The 17,633-nt window shown below is 52.6% G+C and overlaps 2 protein-coding genes across 2 annotated transcripts in view; both read left to right on the top strand.

The window, feature by feature from the left end:
* The first annotated feature begins 358 nt into the window (after positions 1-358).
* Positions 359-8,358, top strand: LOC102991984 (trem-like transcript 2 protein). The gene is given in 7 exon segments (XM_007120321.3): positions 359-526; positions 2,630-2,950; positions 5,494-5,914; positions 6,985-7,091; positions 7,393-7,471; positions 7,946-8,093; positions 8,095-8,358. Coding segments are annotated over 7 exon segments (1,392 nt in total). The 5' UTR covers positions 359-474.
* Positions 8,359-16,246: 7,888 nt separating this feature from the next.
* The window catches only part of LOC102996677 (triggering receptor expressed on myeloid cells 2), a 16,018-nt gene continuing 14,631 nt past the window's right edge, over positions 16,247-17,633 (top strand). The window contains 2 exon segments of the mRNA XM_024122134.3: positions 16,247-16,406; positions 16,409-16,494. Coding sequence (XP_023977902.2) covers positions 16,287-16,406; positions 16,409-16,494 — 206 coding nt within the window. The 5' untranslated portion in view covers positions 16,247-16,286.

Below are 17,633 nucleotides of genomic sequence, written 5' to 3'. Positions count from 1 at the left end.
AGCCTAAATCTCTGGGTCTCTGAGCCCAGAGAATTCCAGGGAAGTCTGTGCCTGAGGTTGTAGAAACCTCACGCTAGCCCCCTAGATGAATAACTGGCTTCAGAGGATGGCATTCCTAATGGACCAGATTCCAGGAGGGAATCCAAAGAGGGTGAGGAGTCTTCTGACCCCGAGAGCCCTCTCTGGGCTGGGAGGCCCCGGACCGGGTGGAGCGGCCACACCTGCCTGAAGTTTTGAGTAAGAGGGGGTGGAAACTGCACCAGCACCGCCCTCTTGCAGGCCCTGCGGGCCCCTGCGGTCTGCTGGTCACAGTGGGTCCCACAACTTCCTCACTTCCCTAAATGGGCAACTTCATATTTAGAACCCCAGGTCTTCCCTGGCAGCCCCAAGTGGTATGTCCGGCATAGGCCTGGGGCCCTAACCTTGGACCCCTGCCCCCTGCTGGACTTGCACCCACCCCCACTGCACGGGGCCATGGCTCCCACCTTCCTGCTGCTGCTGCTGTGGCTCCAGGGCCCTGTCGCAGGTGAGAGCGTGGGTGGGTGGCTTACGGGGGAGGGAATGGTCTGCTCCTGGACCCCCTTCCTGCTTTTCCTTGCTCAGTGATCTTGTGGGGTTGGAGGAGGAGGAGACGGTCTGGCTGACCTCGTAGCTCCCCACCAGAGACCAGTGAGAAGGTGCCCTCCTGGTATCTGGCCCCGGGCAAAGCTTACCCAGGCCTCACAAACTAAGATAAAGCTCTGGACCCTCTCTGCATGGGCCCCTTTATCTGCCTGTCTTCCTCAGGACCTCTGACCAGGGCCACTCCACTTCCTCACACACAACAAGCCCTCGTCCCTGGGCCTCTGTCGGGAGAGCCCTGTTTGGTTCCTATGGGAATCATTACCTTACGTGTGTGCGCTTTGAACTTGCTATTTCTTGGAATGTTGATGCCACAGCCTCCGTCCCTACCCCCTGGCCTGGGGTGGGGGTAGGGAAGCAATCCCTGAAGCAATCTCTCCCACCCCACAGCTGCTAAATGCTCCTTGAGGGGACCTCACCCAATCCTGCCTTGCTCGCTGCCATGACAACCAAGTTACCATTTCCTGTTCAGTTCTGGGCACCTCCTGTGTGAGGGGTGGAAGGTGGGCACACATAAACACAGTGCCCTGGAGACCCGTACCAAGGTCGCCCTATCTGTACGCTTCTCCCAGAGAGACCCGCTTTTCCAGGGCAGGTTTTGGGTCCCCCAAACCTGCCACCTGCCAAATAATTGAGTTGGATCATTCTGTTTAACTTGCATGGGACAAAGTGATACAAGAGAGGGCGTTACCTTACTCCAAACCTCAACTCTAGTGGCAGCTGGGTTGGAAACTAAGGTGGATGTCTGGGGTGCTGGGCCCTTGGCTATCTATCCCAGCTCTGGGTTCCATTGGGAAAGTCTGGAGCAACCTGCATTTGGGAGAAGGATAGGTGCACTGAGCATGTACTACATTCAAGGCACTGTCCTGGGGCACAGTTCTCAGAGCCAGCCAGAGACAGATAAGAAACGGAGACATTAAGTGATCTGCTCACATGGTTAGTCAGTGGTAGAACCCGAGTTTTAACTTATGTTTATTTAGACTCCAAAATGCTGTCCATTCTGTCCTACTGGGGAGAACTGTGTGCGTGTTTGCAGAAGGCTCGGAGGGTGTTAGAGGAGGAAATGCCAAGCTGAGGGTGGGTAGAGGGCTGGAGGGCCCTCACTGCAGCTTTCTCTCTCTCCCTGTCCCCTGATTCACCACCCCAGCCTTAGTTCTACCCTCTCCCCATCAGACCACGGGTTATGAAGCTCACTGACCACATCTTCTTCCTAGGCATAGAAGGCAACATATGAACAGTGAATAATTGTAGAATTGTTTGGTTTACACTCCATTGGGAGTGTCTATAAATGTATGGGCATATCGGATCTACGGGTTTTAGGTAACTAGAATATTTTAAAATTAAACATCACCTAGAATGAACTCAGACAACTTGATATTTAAAAAGTGACGAGAGTAAACCTGTTTGTGAAACAAATAACTACTCTATTCAAAGATTGAATTTTCTTATCTACCTAAGTTCGTTGTGCTCTGGAATTTCAGAATGATGACTTGCGTTTGTGTCTGTGTCTCTGTCTCATTGAGGGCAGGACCTGACTCTTTTCCACAAGACCCTAAAGACAGGACTTATTACTCTCCCATCAGACTAGAAAATGCCACAAAGAAAACGGCTGCGTCTGCTGAAGTTCCCTGAGTGTAAGGGCTGAGTTTCCTTCATTAGACTAGGGGCTCCCTGTGGGCTAGGCCTGTGTCTCCACCATCAGACTGGGAGTCCCCGTAGGGCTAGCCCTCTATCTTCCTCATCGTTTTAGGATTCCCCAGGGGCACAGGACTACTGTCTCCCCCATCAGTCTGGGAACTACAGGGCAGGGCTAGTGTCTCCTCCCACAGACCAAGAGCTCCCTGGGGGAGGAGACTGTGTCCCCCTCCATCGGAGTTGGGCTGTATTTCTTCTTCACACTCTTGAGTTCCATGACAGCAGAGCAATATCCACCTCCTCTCCCTTCACCATGAGCTTCGAGTTTCAAGATGCTTCCTTCCTCCTTTCTCAACAAGTCGTGTCTCCCCAGGTGCCCCTGTCGAGAGCGTGTACTCCAAAGTGCGGCACTTTGAAGGGGAGACTCTGTCTGTGCAGTGCTCCTACAAGAGCCACAAAAACCACATAGAGGGTAAGGTTTGGTGCAAAATCAGGAGGAAGAAGTGCGAGACTGTGTTCACCCGTGTTGGGGTGCAGGGGCCGCGCTATTTGCTGCAGGACGATACCCAGGCCAAGGTGGTCAGTATCACCATGGCGGCCCTGAGGCGCCAGGACTCGGGCCGGTACTGGTGCATGCGCAACAGCTCTGGCATCCTCTACCCTCTGATGGGCTTCCTGCTGGAAGTGTCTCCAGGTGAGCAGGCCTGCTGGGGCACTGGGATTCTGGGGGGGTGTCCTTCCCGCCCTGTACTCCACGGACATCAAGTATAACAACAGTAATAATCCATCAATAGGCATGATGTACAGTGGGGTCTTCACAGCTCCTTTACAGACACCTTCATGGGCATTCTTGTCACCCTTTTACAGATGAAGGAAATGAGATCTAAAAAGTCCTTGTGGCTCTGACTTTGTCCAGGGTCACAGAACTAGCAAGTGGACGAGATGAGATTAGAACTCAAGACTCTCTGTGCTTGTTTTATTCAATCATCTGTTCAATATATATTCACTGAGCCCTGATTCTGTGCCAGGCACTATTCTAGGCTCTGAGGATACAGTGGTGAGCAAAACTGGACCCATTCCTACCCTATGGGAGGTGACAGGCAATAGTACATTGTCAGATAAACAGTTGCAGATAACAGTAAATGTTCTTAAGAAAATAAAACAATGTGATGAACTAGAAAGTTCAGTGGTGGGGGGCGCTACTGAATTAGTGGGGAATCAGAGAAGACCTCCCTGAGCAGATGACATCAAGCAGAGCCTGCGTGTGATGAGAGCTTTCTAGCCCTGTTGAAAGTGGGTGATGCAAAGGGCTTTCCAGGTGGGGAGAATTGCATGTGCAAAGTCCCTGAGGTGAGAAGAAGCTGGTCCATATTGAGTGTGGGGCAGAGTGATAGAAGATGAGGTTGGACAGGCAAACAGCAGCCCTAAAGTCCATGATTTGGGGTTTGAGCTTTATCCTAGGTAGAATAGGAAGCTATGGAAGAGTTTAGAGGAGGTGATATTGTGCCTTGTCTTTAAGGTTATCAAAACTCTGCCTTGAGTGTAGAAAAAGAGAGGAGGGCCAAGAACGTAGCCCTGTGCTCCTTCCACATTTATAAGATGGGAAAGGGTGAGGAGTCAGACGAAAAGCCTGCAAAGAGCAGCCAGTGATTGTGAAACTTATTATCCACCCTTCCCTGTTCCCCTAACCCAACTGCATCCCCATCTTCTGTTGGGTCTGAGCTAGGGTAACTGCTGTCTCTAAGATATGGAGCAAATCTCATTCCTTCCCTCTCCGGTTCTGATTTAGCCCTAGGGAAGTAGTCGAAACCAATTTATTGAAGTCTTAATTTGTAGGGATACAAACATGAAATGGTTTTATTTTTCCCTTAGTGTATCACTCTGTTGTACTATGTCAGATCTCACTTTCCATCTCTTAACCACAGTTTGGGGAGATTCCAACTTGGCAGACCTTTTCAATTATTAGGAAATAAAAAATGCACAGGCAATTAAAAATGCGAATCTTCTAGCAATATATGGTCTTCCAGCCCCCCTTGAAAATCAGGTTTATGGCCCCAGGCACTTGAAGTGGAGAAGGGGGACTGCTGCCGCCCAACTCCCCCTCCTTCATCTCAGGAGGTAGGGGAGGGGTACTCCTCTCTATCACCTCCTCCTGGTCCTGCCCCTCCCAACCCCTTGGTATATTGAGGCAGGGATGAAGGAGAGGGAAACGGTTGTGTGACTTCCCTGACCCTTGTAGGAGGTCTCTCTCTGTTGGATGTCACTCCTTTTCGGCCCACTCTTAGATCCTCTGTGGCCAAATGCTGGCTCTGCCAAGGCACCTGTGTATGAGTTCTTTGAAAGGTCCTTTGGGGGTCTTCACACTGCTGAGTAGGACGATGTGGGAGATCTGGCTCCAGATCAGCCCCTTCCCCCATCCCCACCCTCACCAATGCCACTTGTTCTGGTTCCCTTGCGCAGAAAAATGGGCGCCTTCCACGGTGACCATCTGGCCCTCCGGAGTGCATCCTTGCATGCATAGCAGTGGGATGCAGCAGCGGCCAGCAGCAGCCCTCTCCCCCTCATCATCCCTCTCTCTTTTATTTTCCTGTTCTCTGATGAGAAAGACTCAACACTGCCTTCTAGACTGAGCCCTCACAGCTCCTACCACTCCCTCCTCTTCCACCATCCAAAGTCCAACCTTCTTCTAGAAAATGGGATGATAAAGGCCTGAACTGATGCATGAAGGTGGCAGGACCAGTTCCTGTGTCTCTTAATAAGCCCCCAAGGAAGGCACCTGGCCCCGCTGCTCATGGCGTTCTTTGGGATCTGGGCCTTTGATGCTTCCTTGTCCTCATCTCTGGATCCCAGTCGCCAATCATGGAGCAACTGGGAAAGTTCATGCTCAACATCAGAGCAGAGAAATCTCTGACTTACAGGAATGAGGAAGGTCCAGGAAGTGACAAGAGAGATGGGGGTGGGGAGGGAAGTGTCCTCTTGGCCCAGGTGGCCTGACAGGGGACACTAAAAATTTTGTGAAAGACTCTTCCTTCTTTCCTGTGCCTACTTCCTCCTCCCTGACCTCACCCTCTGAACAAGCACGCACCTGGTCCCTCAGCAGAGCAGGATCCTAGGTCCAAGGTCAAGGAGCAAGACAAGGACAGGTCCTACCCAGACAAATGTGTGGGCTGCCGGGAGCTGCTTCCAGCACCAAGGCCCCCGACTCAGTCTCACCTTCCTCCCTCTCTTGTCCCTCAGCCTCCACAACCAAGAGAAACACTCCTCTTACGAAGCTGCCCACCATCCTCCAGAGTGGAACTGTCGTCACAGCAGGCCCAGCCCTCACCTCAGGCCCTGATGCCCCTTTCACCACCAGCACGACGGTGTTCACACCTGGACTCCTCACCTTGGCTAGACTCTTGCCCTTCCCTGCCTCAGGGAGCATCAGACTGACCTCTGTGACGGGCTATGGCTTCACTGGCACCAGCCCCTCCACCACGGGGCCCAGGAGGACCATGGGGTCCCAGACAGTGACTGTGTCTCCCAGCAATGCCGGAGCCTCCGCCGCTGGCCCAGCCTCCACCCCCACTAAGGCTGGGCACCTGTGCACCATGGGATCGCCCACCACGGGAATGTGCCCCACTGGCAGGTCTCTCCTCAACCTATTATCCCCCAGCAGGTACCCGGGGGGCCTGGGTTGAATGCCATTTTCCCAGACATGGCAACAGTTCTTGGTGCCTGAACAGACCCCAAGGTGAAATGCTGCAGCAGACCAGCCCCTTTCGCCCACCGGGAACTCAGTTTGGCCTGTTGCTGAATGGGAGGTGGGAGAGGGAAGCTGGGATGGACATGGGACAGAAATGATGGCAGTGGGAAAGGAGGGCAGGGGCTGGGTCAGCATGAGTCTGTGGATGAAGAGGAGAGGGTAGGGAGACAAGGGGAGCAGCCTGGGGAGTAGGAAGTGGGAAATGGGGACACTTTAATTTGGGTTCCCTGAGGTGTGGCCTCTGAGACCAGGATTCACATTGTATCTGGAACACTGGAAAGAGCATGGGGAAGTGAGACAGGGAAGGGAAGGCAGCAGATAGAGAACTTAACTGAGGCTGGTTATCACCGTGGGCAGCAAGAGCTCAATCCCATTGGGGAGACTCTAGGGTCCAGTGTCTAGCGGCTACCTGGAGGGCAAGGGAGCTGGGGTATTTATACACCCACTCTGTTGGTTATTGGTAGAGGGCTGCCTGCCATGTGTGGCATGGAGAGCGCCAGTGACAAGAGAAAGCCCTCAGGCCCCAAAATTTTTAAATGGAATTGCTGAGGACAGGTGTACATGGAAGTGATACAGCAAGGGAATATAGGCAGGGCACCTGTAGCATCTGTTCCAGAGGACAAAGGTGGGAAGTGCCATCCTCAGTCACCACGAGGAGAGTAAGAACATTGGTCTCTTCTGTCACAAATGGGGGTCTCTTAGAGCCCTTGTCCTCAGCAGATTTGGGGGAATAATGGAGGAGAGGTACTAAAGTGGAGAGATGCTTCCCTTCGCTGGGGGCAGGGGGCTTCATCCCCTGACCTCTGAGCGCCTCACTTCCTTCTCCCACAGGTGGGTTCCCCAAGGAAGAGAGGCCATCACTCCCCGCGGGGACTGGCAGGTTTCCCCGGGTCCCACTCCTCTCCCGTGGTGTGCAGAAAGACGTGGGCCAGGGTGGGGCACCCTGGTACTCACCTCCTCCGCACTCTGTCCCGTCTCCGCAGACACCAGGACTTCTATCCTGCCGTGCTCGTGGGGGTGCTGGCCTTGCTCCTAGTGCCTGTGATGCTGATCATGGTCTATGGGTTCTGGAAGAAGAGACACATGGGAAGTGAGTAGAGGCCACCCTCCTGGCCCCCCGAGGACAGAGCGCTGGGGGGTTTGACACCCTTTCCAAAGTGCCCGAATGCCCTCAGTCCCCAGAAGGTGTGTCCTCGCCTGCGTCCAGTCAGGAGGACCGTACAGCACCCAGGTGAGGGAGGTGGGTGGGCAGGCAGCGACAGCTCAGCGTAGCCTTCTGGGGCTGAGCCACCAGGAAGTGGAGGGCAGAGGCAGAGGGGCTGGGCTGGCTCAGGAGCTGTGGGTGGTGAGTAGGAGGACCACCCTCTTCATCTCTGTCCCCATCCTCGCAGGCTACAGCATGTGCCGTGATCCTGCCAGATCCTGGAGGGACCCAGACACAAGACCAGAGCCTCCGTGGAAGCCTGCTTGGTCTGAAGCCACTTAACTGTATGGTGGGGCGGGGGAGCTTCTCCCAGAGGGGTCCTGGGAGACCAGAGGAGGAGTGAAGATGGGGACCTGTCTGGATTGGAGCCAGGCTGGGGATGAGGACTGTGCAATGCTGGACTCAGGCCTTCCCAGAACCGGAGGCTGCACTGCATCCTCTCAGTTCCCCTGGGCTGCCCGGAACCTGGCGGGGGGCAGGGGGCAGAGCAGGGGGCACCAGGCGGGAAGTCCCTGGGGGTGTGGGGGAGCCACTGAGGTGATTCTGCTGAGAGCCACAGACTCCTGGGCCCTGGCTGGATGGCTGAGAAGCCCCAGGTGTGCTGTTTGCAGACAGAGACCTCAGCTCCCATCGGCCTTGGAACCTCTTACTATCAAGCTGATGGGGGGAGGGGTGGACAGCTAGGTCTGCCCTCTCCCCACCCGGGGCTCTGTCCTCAGTTTCCCTCTGCTCTTTTCAAGCGTCCCCATGCCCTTGGGGGAAGAAAGAGTCCAGAAACAGCCCATGTCCCAAGGGTCCCACCCTGAAGGAGAAGAAGGAACAGTGACTAAGAGTTGGGGGTCAACAAAGGTGTTGGGGATCCCAGAGCTGTCCAAGCCCCCCAAGTGTCCTCTACGGGGCCAAGTGTCCTCTGCGGGGCCTCTGGATGGGCCCTGATCTGACTGTGGCTGCTTGTCCGTCGAGTCCTGGGAGCCAGCAGAGCCCACACTTGCACTGCTGCTGCCTGCTGGCCGGCCCCTCCAGGGAAAGCTATGACCGGGCAGCTGAGAGCCCTGCACCCGCAGGACCAGCCTGTCCTTAGACTTGCATGCAGAGGCTGATCAGGGCTCTCTCCCCCACTTCCCACACCCTGGCCCCAGGTCTGAGCTCCTAAAGAGAACAGGGGGCCCTTGAGGGGCCACTGGAGGGGAGGCCATGGCTCAGAGAAAGGGGGGTCACCTTCCCTCTGGGGACTCATTGTCCCCTGGGAAAAGAGGACCCACTGGTGACACAGCAAAGACAACTCAGAGCTGACCACAGCCTGGAGGACTGCCTGGACCGGGAGGGGCAGGGAGGATGGAGCCAAGGAGCCTGGGCCAGGGGCCCAATGGCCGGGGGCGTCTGCCCCTGCCTCACTGGCTCGTGCCTCAGAGTTGGCTTCTTCTGCGGCGAAGGCTGAAGAATATGGACTGGATTCTTCCCCTAGGGAGGGGTATCCACCAGCCTGGAGCCACTGGAATGAGAGACTGGGGGTAGATGTGGCCTCTCTACGCTTGGCCTCGGGACACAACCCTCCCAGGTGGGAGATCAAATGTCATAGTCAGGGGAGTGACACAGCTGGGGCCTTGGTGGGCAGCCAGCCTGCAGGTGCCACTCCAGGATGGAAGTGGGGAGAGAGGAAGGGGCAGGGGGCAATCCTGGGGGACAGCAGGGAGGCAGCACCTCTTTCCTATGTCCAGGAGAAGGCACTAGAGGGGAGACTCAGAGTGAGAAACTGACAGACCTGGTGCCAGGACACACACACACACACACACACACACACACACACACACGGTGATAACCGTCCTCCTGATCCCAGTGTGTAACTAGGACGGGGTTTATTCTCCACCCTAAAACCACATGCTGGGGCTTCCCTGGTGGCGCAGTGGTTGAGAATCTGCCTGCTAATGCAGGGGACATGGGTTCGAGCCCTGGTCTGGGAAGATCCCACATGCCGCGGAGCAACTAGGCCCGTGAGTCACAACTACTGAGCCTGCGCTCTAGAGCCCGTGAGCCACAACTACTGAACCTGTGTGTCTGGAGCCTATGCTCCGCAACAAGAGAGGCCGCGATAGTGAGAGGCCCGCGCACCGCAATGAAGAGTGGCCCCCGCTTGCCACAACTAGAGAAAGCCCTTGCACAGAAACGAAGACCCAACACAGCCAAAAATAAATAAATAAAATTAATTTAAAAAAACAAAAACAAAAAAACCACACGCTGACGGCCCTGCCCCGGCTGAGAGCGGGATGTTGGTGGGTGCAGAGGCTCAGGACTGGGACCCAGGGATGCCACCTGTCACTGTGGGACCTTGTGCAAGTCACTAACCGTATTGGGCCTCATTTTTCCTCTCTTGTGAAAGGGGACACTAATTCCTACCTCTCAAGACTGTTTTCAGGATAAAATGAATGAACATGAACCTCATACACTGAGTAAAAGCCTCATGCTGCTTGGTCCTCCAGTTCTTTTACAGGTCTAAATGCTTGTCACATTCTACTTTTAAAACCATTGGATCCTATTGCTCTGTTTTGTACTTGATGGGAAGGGGCTAGGGAGGGTGTATGGGGACATGGTCTGGTCCCAGGAGGTGGGTCTGGGCCCAGGCAGAGGCCTTTGTTACCTGATGTCAGGTAACAGGTAGCTGTTAGGTGGACCGACCATCCTTATTTGCCCAGGATGAGGGGCTTCTGGAACCAGGCACACCTCCCACCCGTGGAGCCTGCTCCCATGTGAATCCATGGTAAGGAAGTACACAGGGTGCTGAGAAGGAGGTGCAGACCCCGTCCGCAGCTTCCCAGCTCTTACGGGCCAGGTTGGCCTCTTTGGACCTCCAGGCTCCAGGACATTTTACCCAAACCCTGGCCCCTTACATCCTCCTTCTGTTTGCCCTTCTCCCCGGAGCTCCAGGGGTATCCAGATCCCCAGCAGATCCAGGGCGGGCAGGTGCAGGGCAGGGGTGGGTATCAGGCCAGGGCTGCTATTGCCTTTGGTGGACGAGACGAGGAGTCTTCCTTAGCAATGGACTGAGACTACGGGACATACCTGCGAAGGGCTTCCTGTCGTGGCCAAGGGAAGGAACAAATACAGGAAGCCCAGCACCCACGGGATGTTCCCTCTGTGAGCCCTGATCTGATCCCACAGGACACACGTGTTCTTGCTGTGAGGCCAGCAGGCAAGCCTGAGGTTCACAGTCCCAATGGCTGCAAATGTGCTTTTCACTCTGCATCACCCTGCGTGGGTGCACGCTGCTCTGTGCAGCCCGGCTCCTCCTTCGGGCTGATGGGCTTCTTGCCCCTGTGCTGGGAGTAGTGAAGGCGGAAGGCAGCCTCGCGCCTGGGGCAGACCCTTCCCAGGGCAGCCTCCCTACCCCCACCGATTGACATAGGGGGTCTGAAGCCCCGGCACCCCCTGCCACCTTGGCAAGTTCTGAAGGGTATCCCATCTCCAGAATGGCTCCCAAAGTGACCTGAGCTTCCTGTGACCCAAGGGCAGCCTGAGTTCTCCTGCCTGTCCTGCTTCCCCTGCCCTTCTCTTCCCCAGCCTGGTCCCCGAGCACCTTAAACTTCCTGGTGCTAATCGCTGCTGCACAGTCTGCTACCCACAAGCCCAATCTGCCCCTCTGCTTGTTTACAGGGTTGTCTCTTTTCTTTGTTGTTTCTCTATTAACCATAAACGGCCTGTGACAATTGTTTTTCTGTAGCTCATATAAAGACAAGTTTAAAAAATGTGTTTGATTAGTGTGGCCTTTCAACAAACACTATGGAGTGACTACGGCAGGCTGGGAGCTGGGGCACATGGATGACCTGAGGGGCAGAGATCCTTTCTCCTCCTCTCTCCTTCCCCCTCCTTCTGCAACCACCTCCCCCTTCCCCTCCCCTCTGATGTTCCTGCCCCCAGCTTTGTTCTCTCCCACCCTTGCCAGGGACCCTCCCTGCACCTCCATTCCTGGAAATGACTCTCCATCTCCCTTCCCCTCTTCCCTCAGTCCCCAAGGAACTTCCCAATTTCCAGGCAGGCCTGGGCGGGAAGTCTCGGACCCCTGGGGACCTTGGAAGTGTCCCCTAACTCTGTCATTCACCTTCAGCCCCTGCTTTTCTTCGGTGGGGAGGAGAAAGTTGAGGCTTGGGAGGAAGTGGTAGGAGAGAAGGGAGAAAGAAGGAGGAAAGGTAGGTTCTTAATTTGTTACCAAGTCCAAGCTCATACTTCTTGCCGTACGACAGGCCAATCCGTGGAGAGACAAGTTGTTGGGACAAGGCATAGCGATTTCATTTGGAAAGCCAGCAGACAGAGAAGATGGTGGACTAGTGTCTCGAAGAACCATCCTAGCTGAGTTAGAATTCAGTCTTGCTTTATACTAAAAGGGGAGGGGGTGAGGCTGGTGGCTGCAAACTTCTTGGTGCCAGCCAGACCCTGGAGGGGATGTGATAATCCTTTGTGCTTGTAGTTGTCCAAGCAGGTCAGGTCACCATGTTCCTGTAAATCTCCAACAAGACAAATGTGATTCTCTGTTGTGCAACTTTGTATCTCTATATGAATGGAAAAGTGTTCTACCTTTAAAGGTCAGAGCCTTGAGAATGGGCTATTATGTATATTTCAGGCTATAGACAACATTCTTAACTCCAAAAGCAATAGAATACAAAGGTGAAAGTAAAAGAAACGGCTCCAATATGGAGTCAGATTTGTTCTTCTGTATTACAATTTCACCATGGTTTCCTCCTGGGCATTTATGGCTTTCTCCACCCCAGAGGGAGGGAGACAGGCTGATGGAGAAGAGGCTGGGCACAAGAGAGCCAGAGTCCCCTGGAGCCTCGATCTAGTCTCAGATGTAGCACACCTGCAGCTGAGGGTCCCACCTATAGGCCAAGGTCCCCCCCTCTTCTCCAGGCAGGCTTCGGTGGATGGGCTGAATCCCCCTGGCTCTGGGTTTCTCTCCTCAGGGAAAACCCATGCAGGGAAATATCAGCACATAGTTGTACTGTATTAACCACCGTTCCAGGCTCTGGACAAGCTCCAGTAGCTTTGATTCTCTAGCCAGGATGACCTCAGCTCAGGCTTCTTCCTCATGGCTGAACTCAGGGCAAAGGACTGGGGGTTCTATTGGTGTGGAATCTACGAGTCTTCCAGGAACTCTGGTCTCAGAACCATCTGTCTGGTATATCCCAGGGTGAGTTCCTTTCCTCCTTTTGTGTGCCTCTCAGACTTCCTGAATCACAAGATGTTAGGGCTGGAAAGGACCCTAAAAATCACTTCCTTCAACCGTTTCCTAGCTGAAAACTAGGGCCACTTCCTCGAGGTCTTTGGTTGGTCAGGGGCAGAGCCAGCACCAGAACTTAGGCCTGCTATAGCTTTCGGTAGGTTCTTCTTTTCCCGTCACACACATTTCTCTGAACTTTTTTGTTGCTACCAACAGGACTCCTCCACTGATGTGTGAGGATTGCAGAGCTTCCTCAGGCTTGAACAAGACTGGCTTATTGGTCCATTCCCAGGCATCCCTACCCCAACACTGACCCCCAACTTTCTCTCAAAGGGCTGTGCTCAAGATGGGTCACAGGTAACTGCGTGAGAGTCAAGAAATGTGGACAGACAGGAGACAGCCAGGTAGCGAGCCAGACATGAGGCCCTGGGGGTGGAGCTGAGAGGTGTAGCAGCTGAGGCCTCAGAGGGCCTGGACTTGCCCCTGATAGTAAGAGACCTTACATGTCAGAGTGGGAACTTTGGGGTCATCCCTAACCCAAGGCCCTCAGTATTTCTCCTGCAAACTTCAGAGTTGCAAAGCATCCCCTGCATTCCCTGCAATGGTCAGGGCTTGACTGACACCTTCCCAGACTCCTGCCCTATGGGAGCCTGTCCAGCCGTTTGGACGCCTGAGGACCCAGATCAGCGGCTGGGTCATTCACTGCCCAAGCCTTGGCTCATTCCCTTCTCCATGTAGGGCATGGGGCTAGGCTCCGGGAGGGGAATCAAAAACCTTGAGACCCCATCCTCAGCTAGAGGAGCCCACAGCCCAGCCAGGAAGACAGACAAGTAAATAAAGGATTATGATGCAGGGTGATAGGTAAAATCATAGAAGCATGTTGGGTGGAGGTCCAGTGAAGAGAGGAACAGGTTGATGGAGAAAGCCAGGGTTTGGACTCTCCTGGGGGACTCCCCAGAGGAGGTGACACCACCTGGGCCTTGTTGGATGAGCAGGAATTTATCCAGGGGAGACAACACAGGTTGGGAGGGTGGAGGGAGCCATTAAACGTTGAAAGTGCATGACATGTTCAAATGAAAACAGAAGAGACTATAGAACACATCCAATATACAAGTGACAGTGTGATGCCTAATCTAAAATTGTGGCACTTCACAGTGAAGGAAATCCAACACTACTGAGCATAACACCTCCATTCATCTGCAGGGCCATGTGTGGCCTCCTCTTACCCAGGCCTGGGGGCTAGAAGTGGGGAGCCCTGTAGTGTGGGGCAAATAGATAGGAGAGCTCCCCTCCCTGTCCCCTCCTTCTGCTTCAACACTGCTCACCACCAGGAGCACCAGGAGGACCGCTGGTGCCATCAGCCTTGTCATTGACAGGCACTGTCCCCTCACCCCTGTCCTCTCAGCCCTTCATGTCCTCCCACACACTGCTGACTGTGCCAAATGCCTCCAGCTACCACATTCCCACAGATACCTGGCTCTTGGGATGAAATGGAGTCAGACAGTTCGCTTCCAGTCACTTCACCTCTTTGAGCCTCAGTTTTCTCATCTGCAAAATGGGACCAATAACATTCCAACCTTCATCTGGGGTTATTACCTTTGGCACTATTGACATTTGGATATTATTCTGAACATTTCTTTGTTGTGAGGGCCCATTCTGTACATTGTAGGAGATTTAGCAGCATCCCTGGCCTATACCCGTTAGATAGCAAGAGCACAAATACCCCCAGACTGCACAGTTGTGGCAACCAAAAATGTCTCCAGACATTGGCAAGTTTGTCTTGGGGGACACAACCTCCCCCAGTTGGGAACCACCATTTTACAGGGTTGTTGTGAAGATTAAATGAGATCATGGACTCAGAGGGCCCAGTGCCAGGCATGTGATCAGGGCTGCTTCTTTCTCCTCCTCTCCATTCCACACCTTCTCTATCTTTCAATACAAGCAGGGGAGCTATCCCGGAGCCGCAGGGGTCTAGGGAAAGGGCACACTCTGTGGTTACCACCACCCATGGCCGGATTTCTTCTCTAACCCCGCCTGATGGTTTCCAGGTGGATGATGACAGTGGAGGTGGCACAAGTGAGAGTCACTCACCCCGCCTTCCTCCTGGAGGAAGACCTCCTCCTTACACACCTGCCCACTGGACCTCAGACCACCCTCCCTTCTCCTCTCCAATCCCTCACTCCATTTCTGGCCATGACACAGGTCCCATGGGCAAGGCCGACATCTCATTATGGCTGAGGGCAAGCAAGGTCCTGTCTAACAAAAACATTCCCAAATGAGCTGTCTGAGCAGGAGGCAGTGAGATTGCAGCAGAGGCTGCGTGACTCACTGGGATTTTGCCCAGGGGGCTCTAGCATCTGGTTGGCAGCTGGATTCGATGACCTTTTACTTCACCCTGGAGAAGTGATGAATCTGCAAGTCCAAGTAATCTTTCCCATGATGTGGCAGGACATCACCCTACTGCCCACATGGCCTGGAGTTCCCAGAGTTCTGAGTCATTCCTTGGGGGCACTTCTGTCTCTGTGTGTGACCATAGAAAAAAGAATAGGTGAACATACATCAAAATATCACTACAATTATCTCTGGGCAATGAGATTAGAGGAGGGAAGGAAAATTCCACTCAATAAAATGAAGAGGTCTGGCTCTGGAGCCAAATTATGTGGATCTAAATCTAACTTCTACCTTATATGAGCTGTGTGATCCTGGGTAAGTTGTTTAACTTCTCTGGATCCCAGTTTCCTGGAACAATAATATTATCTACCTGATGGGTAATAAGGTAACACATGTAAAGTATGTGTTTGCCTAGCACATAGTAAGCACTCAATAAATGTTAGTGTGTTTTAAGTGGTGGGATTATGGACAACTTTTACCTTTTTAGAGTGAATTTTCATATATTTTTCTTTTTCTTTCTTCTTTTTTTTTTTTGCAGTACGCGGGCCTCTCACTGTTGTGGCCTCTCCCGTTGCGGGGCACAGACTCCGGACGCGCAGGCTCAGCGGCCATGGCTCACGGGCCCAGCCGCTCCGCGGCCTGTGGGATCTTCCCGGACCGGGGCACGAACCCGCATCCCCTGCATCGGCAGGCGGACTTTCAACCACTGAGGCACCAGGGAAGCCCATTCATATATTTTTCTGATAAAAATTAACTGAATATAGTTTTTAAAAGATTTTATAAACGCTGAATACATTTTACATAGTTATTCTTGTAATAGCCATAATCTCCCTTTAAAGCTGGGCACCACCTAAGTGTGGCAGCTGATCCTGGAGGAAACTGCATGTGGCTTGAAGGTACGATGTTTCAACTGCACAAGAAGTATTTACCAAGTAACTGTTGATATCCTTTGCTGTATGTCATCTACTTAGTAAGCACGGTTAAATCTTGAGTCTTATAATTTCAATACTAGGTCTTTAAAAATTATCTAATTTTTCTAAATTGAGACTTCAAAAATTCTGCTAAAAATTTTTTTTTGAAACAAGCAAATTTCGCAGCAACTAATTTGTCTTTAGGACTATTTTTGCTTTCTACTCTAATTAAGGCACAAATTATTGCTCCAGAACTCCTGTGGATGTCTCAAAATTTAGAGTAATTTTAAAAGGATCTCATGGCCAGATAATGTTAGGAAGGGCTGATCTAGATGCACATTTGGTCTCAAGATTTATTTCCTTGTTGATCCCTGCCTGCCCAACACACTCTAGGTGTAGAGGGAAGGACTTGTGGCCTAGCTTAGACCAGGGCATCACAGGGAAACAGTGCCACCGTGTGGGGTCCAGTCTGTGCTAGAGGTGGGAATCAGCCCCTCCCTGGAGAAACTTTTTCTTTCTTTTCAGAAAGGCTGCAATTCTCTAAAAATTCTCTTTCATTTTTAAGGCATTATGCATCCGACTATGGCAAGACCAATTTCAGTTGGCAGATCTCTGTGGTCAAAGCCTGGCCTGATTTCTACCCTGATGGGCATTCTGACTTCTCAACTCGATCTTGGACCAGAAGCCCAAGTGTGCCTTTCTGGATGAGATGGCCAGATATGTCCCAGACTTTCTCTGATGACTCATTTGAGGGCCTTCCTTCACTCCCCAAACCCAGGTATTAACCTTCTAGAATCCAGCCAGTACAGATTTTACAATATCAACATCACTTCCACATCTCGCAACCAAGAGGAACTGCCTCTTGTTTATTGCATCTCCCTAGCACCTGGCGTGGTGCTTGGCATATGGTAGGTGCTTGGAAAATATTTGTAGAATAAATGAACGTGCCCCTGAGAAGAGTGCTCCAGCCTCTCCCATTCCCTTCTATAAGAGGGACAGGAATGCCAACAAGGAGGGGGCATTTGTAGGCCAAGTTCCCTTCCAGGCACAGATGGCTTACACAAAAGGGCTGACTTATCAATCATTTTAACAGGGTTCTTTACAGAGGAGCGGGCAAGAATAAGGGAACCAGTAAAGGAAGGGATCGTGATGCATCCAAAGACAGGGAGCTGTTAACACCCCCACACTTGAAAGAGCAGGGAGAAAGAATTGTGTTATTGGAACTGAGTGAGCACCAGAGCCATGGAAGAGTGACCACCAATAAGAGCTGTAGCTACAGAGGAAAGCAGCCCCTGTTTAAACCACGGCAGACGTGGAGGGAGTAGGGGGAAGTAAAGACCCCAACTTATTTCTCCTCCTGGCCTCCAAACTCTTGCCAATATCTTCCCTTGACTCGACCCATTAGTAAGCCAGTAGGCTGGGAGCCTGGGTGATGCAGTCCAGAGGGGGTCAGTCTCCTTGGGACAGAGCAGGACTAAGCAGAAAGAACATGGGTTGGTGGAGGGGGCAGGAGAGGAGAATAACCAGCACAGTGGTCAAGGATGTCAAAGGCAGCAGAAAAACCAAGAAGGGGAGGACTGGGAGGAGGCCACTTGTGACTTCTAAGGATCAGATTCAAAGGCACAGTTGAAGAACATGAACAGCAAAGCCATCTCTAAAATTTTTTTAAAATAGAAGAAATACAAGATAGAGAAGCAAGAAGAACTACAATTCTGCAGCCTGTGGAAGGAAAACCACATTCACAGAAAGAGAGACAAAATGAAAAGGCAGAGGACTTTGTACCAGATGAAGGAACAAGATAAAACCCCAGAAAAACAACTAAATGAAGTGGAGATAGGCAACCTTCCAGAAAAAGAATTCAGAATAATGATAGTGAAGATGATCCAGGACCTCAGAAAAAGAATGGAGGCAAAGATC

The sequence above is a fragment of the Physeter macrocephalus genome, chromosome 18 (genome assembly GCF_002837175.3).
Source record: "Physeter macrocephalus isolate SW-GA chromosome 18, ASM283717v5, whole genome shotgun sequence".
Taxonomy (NCBI): Eukaryota; Metazoa; Chordata; class Mammalia; order Artiodactyla; family Physeteridae; genus Physeter; species Physeter macrocephalus.
Note: the sequence above shows the minus strand (reverse complement) of the source record. Positions and strands in the feature narration are given on the sequence as shown.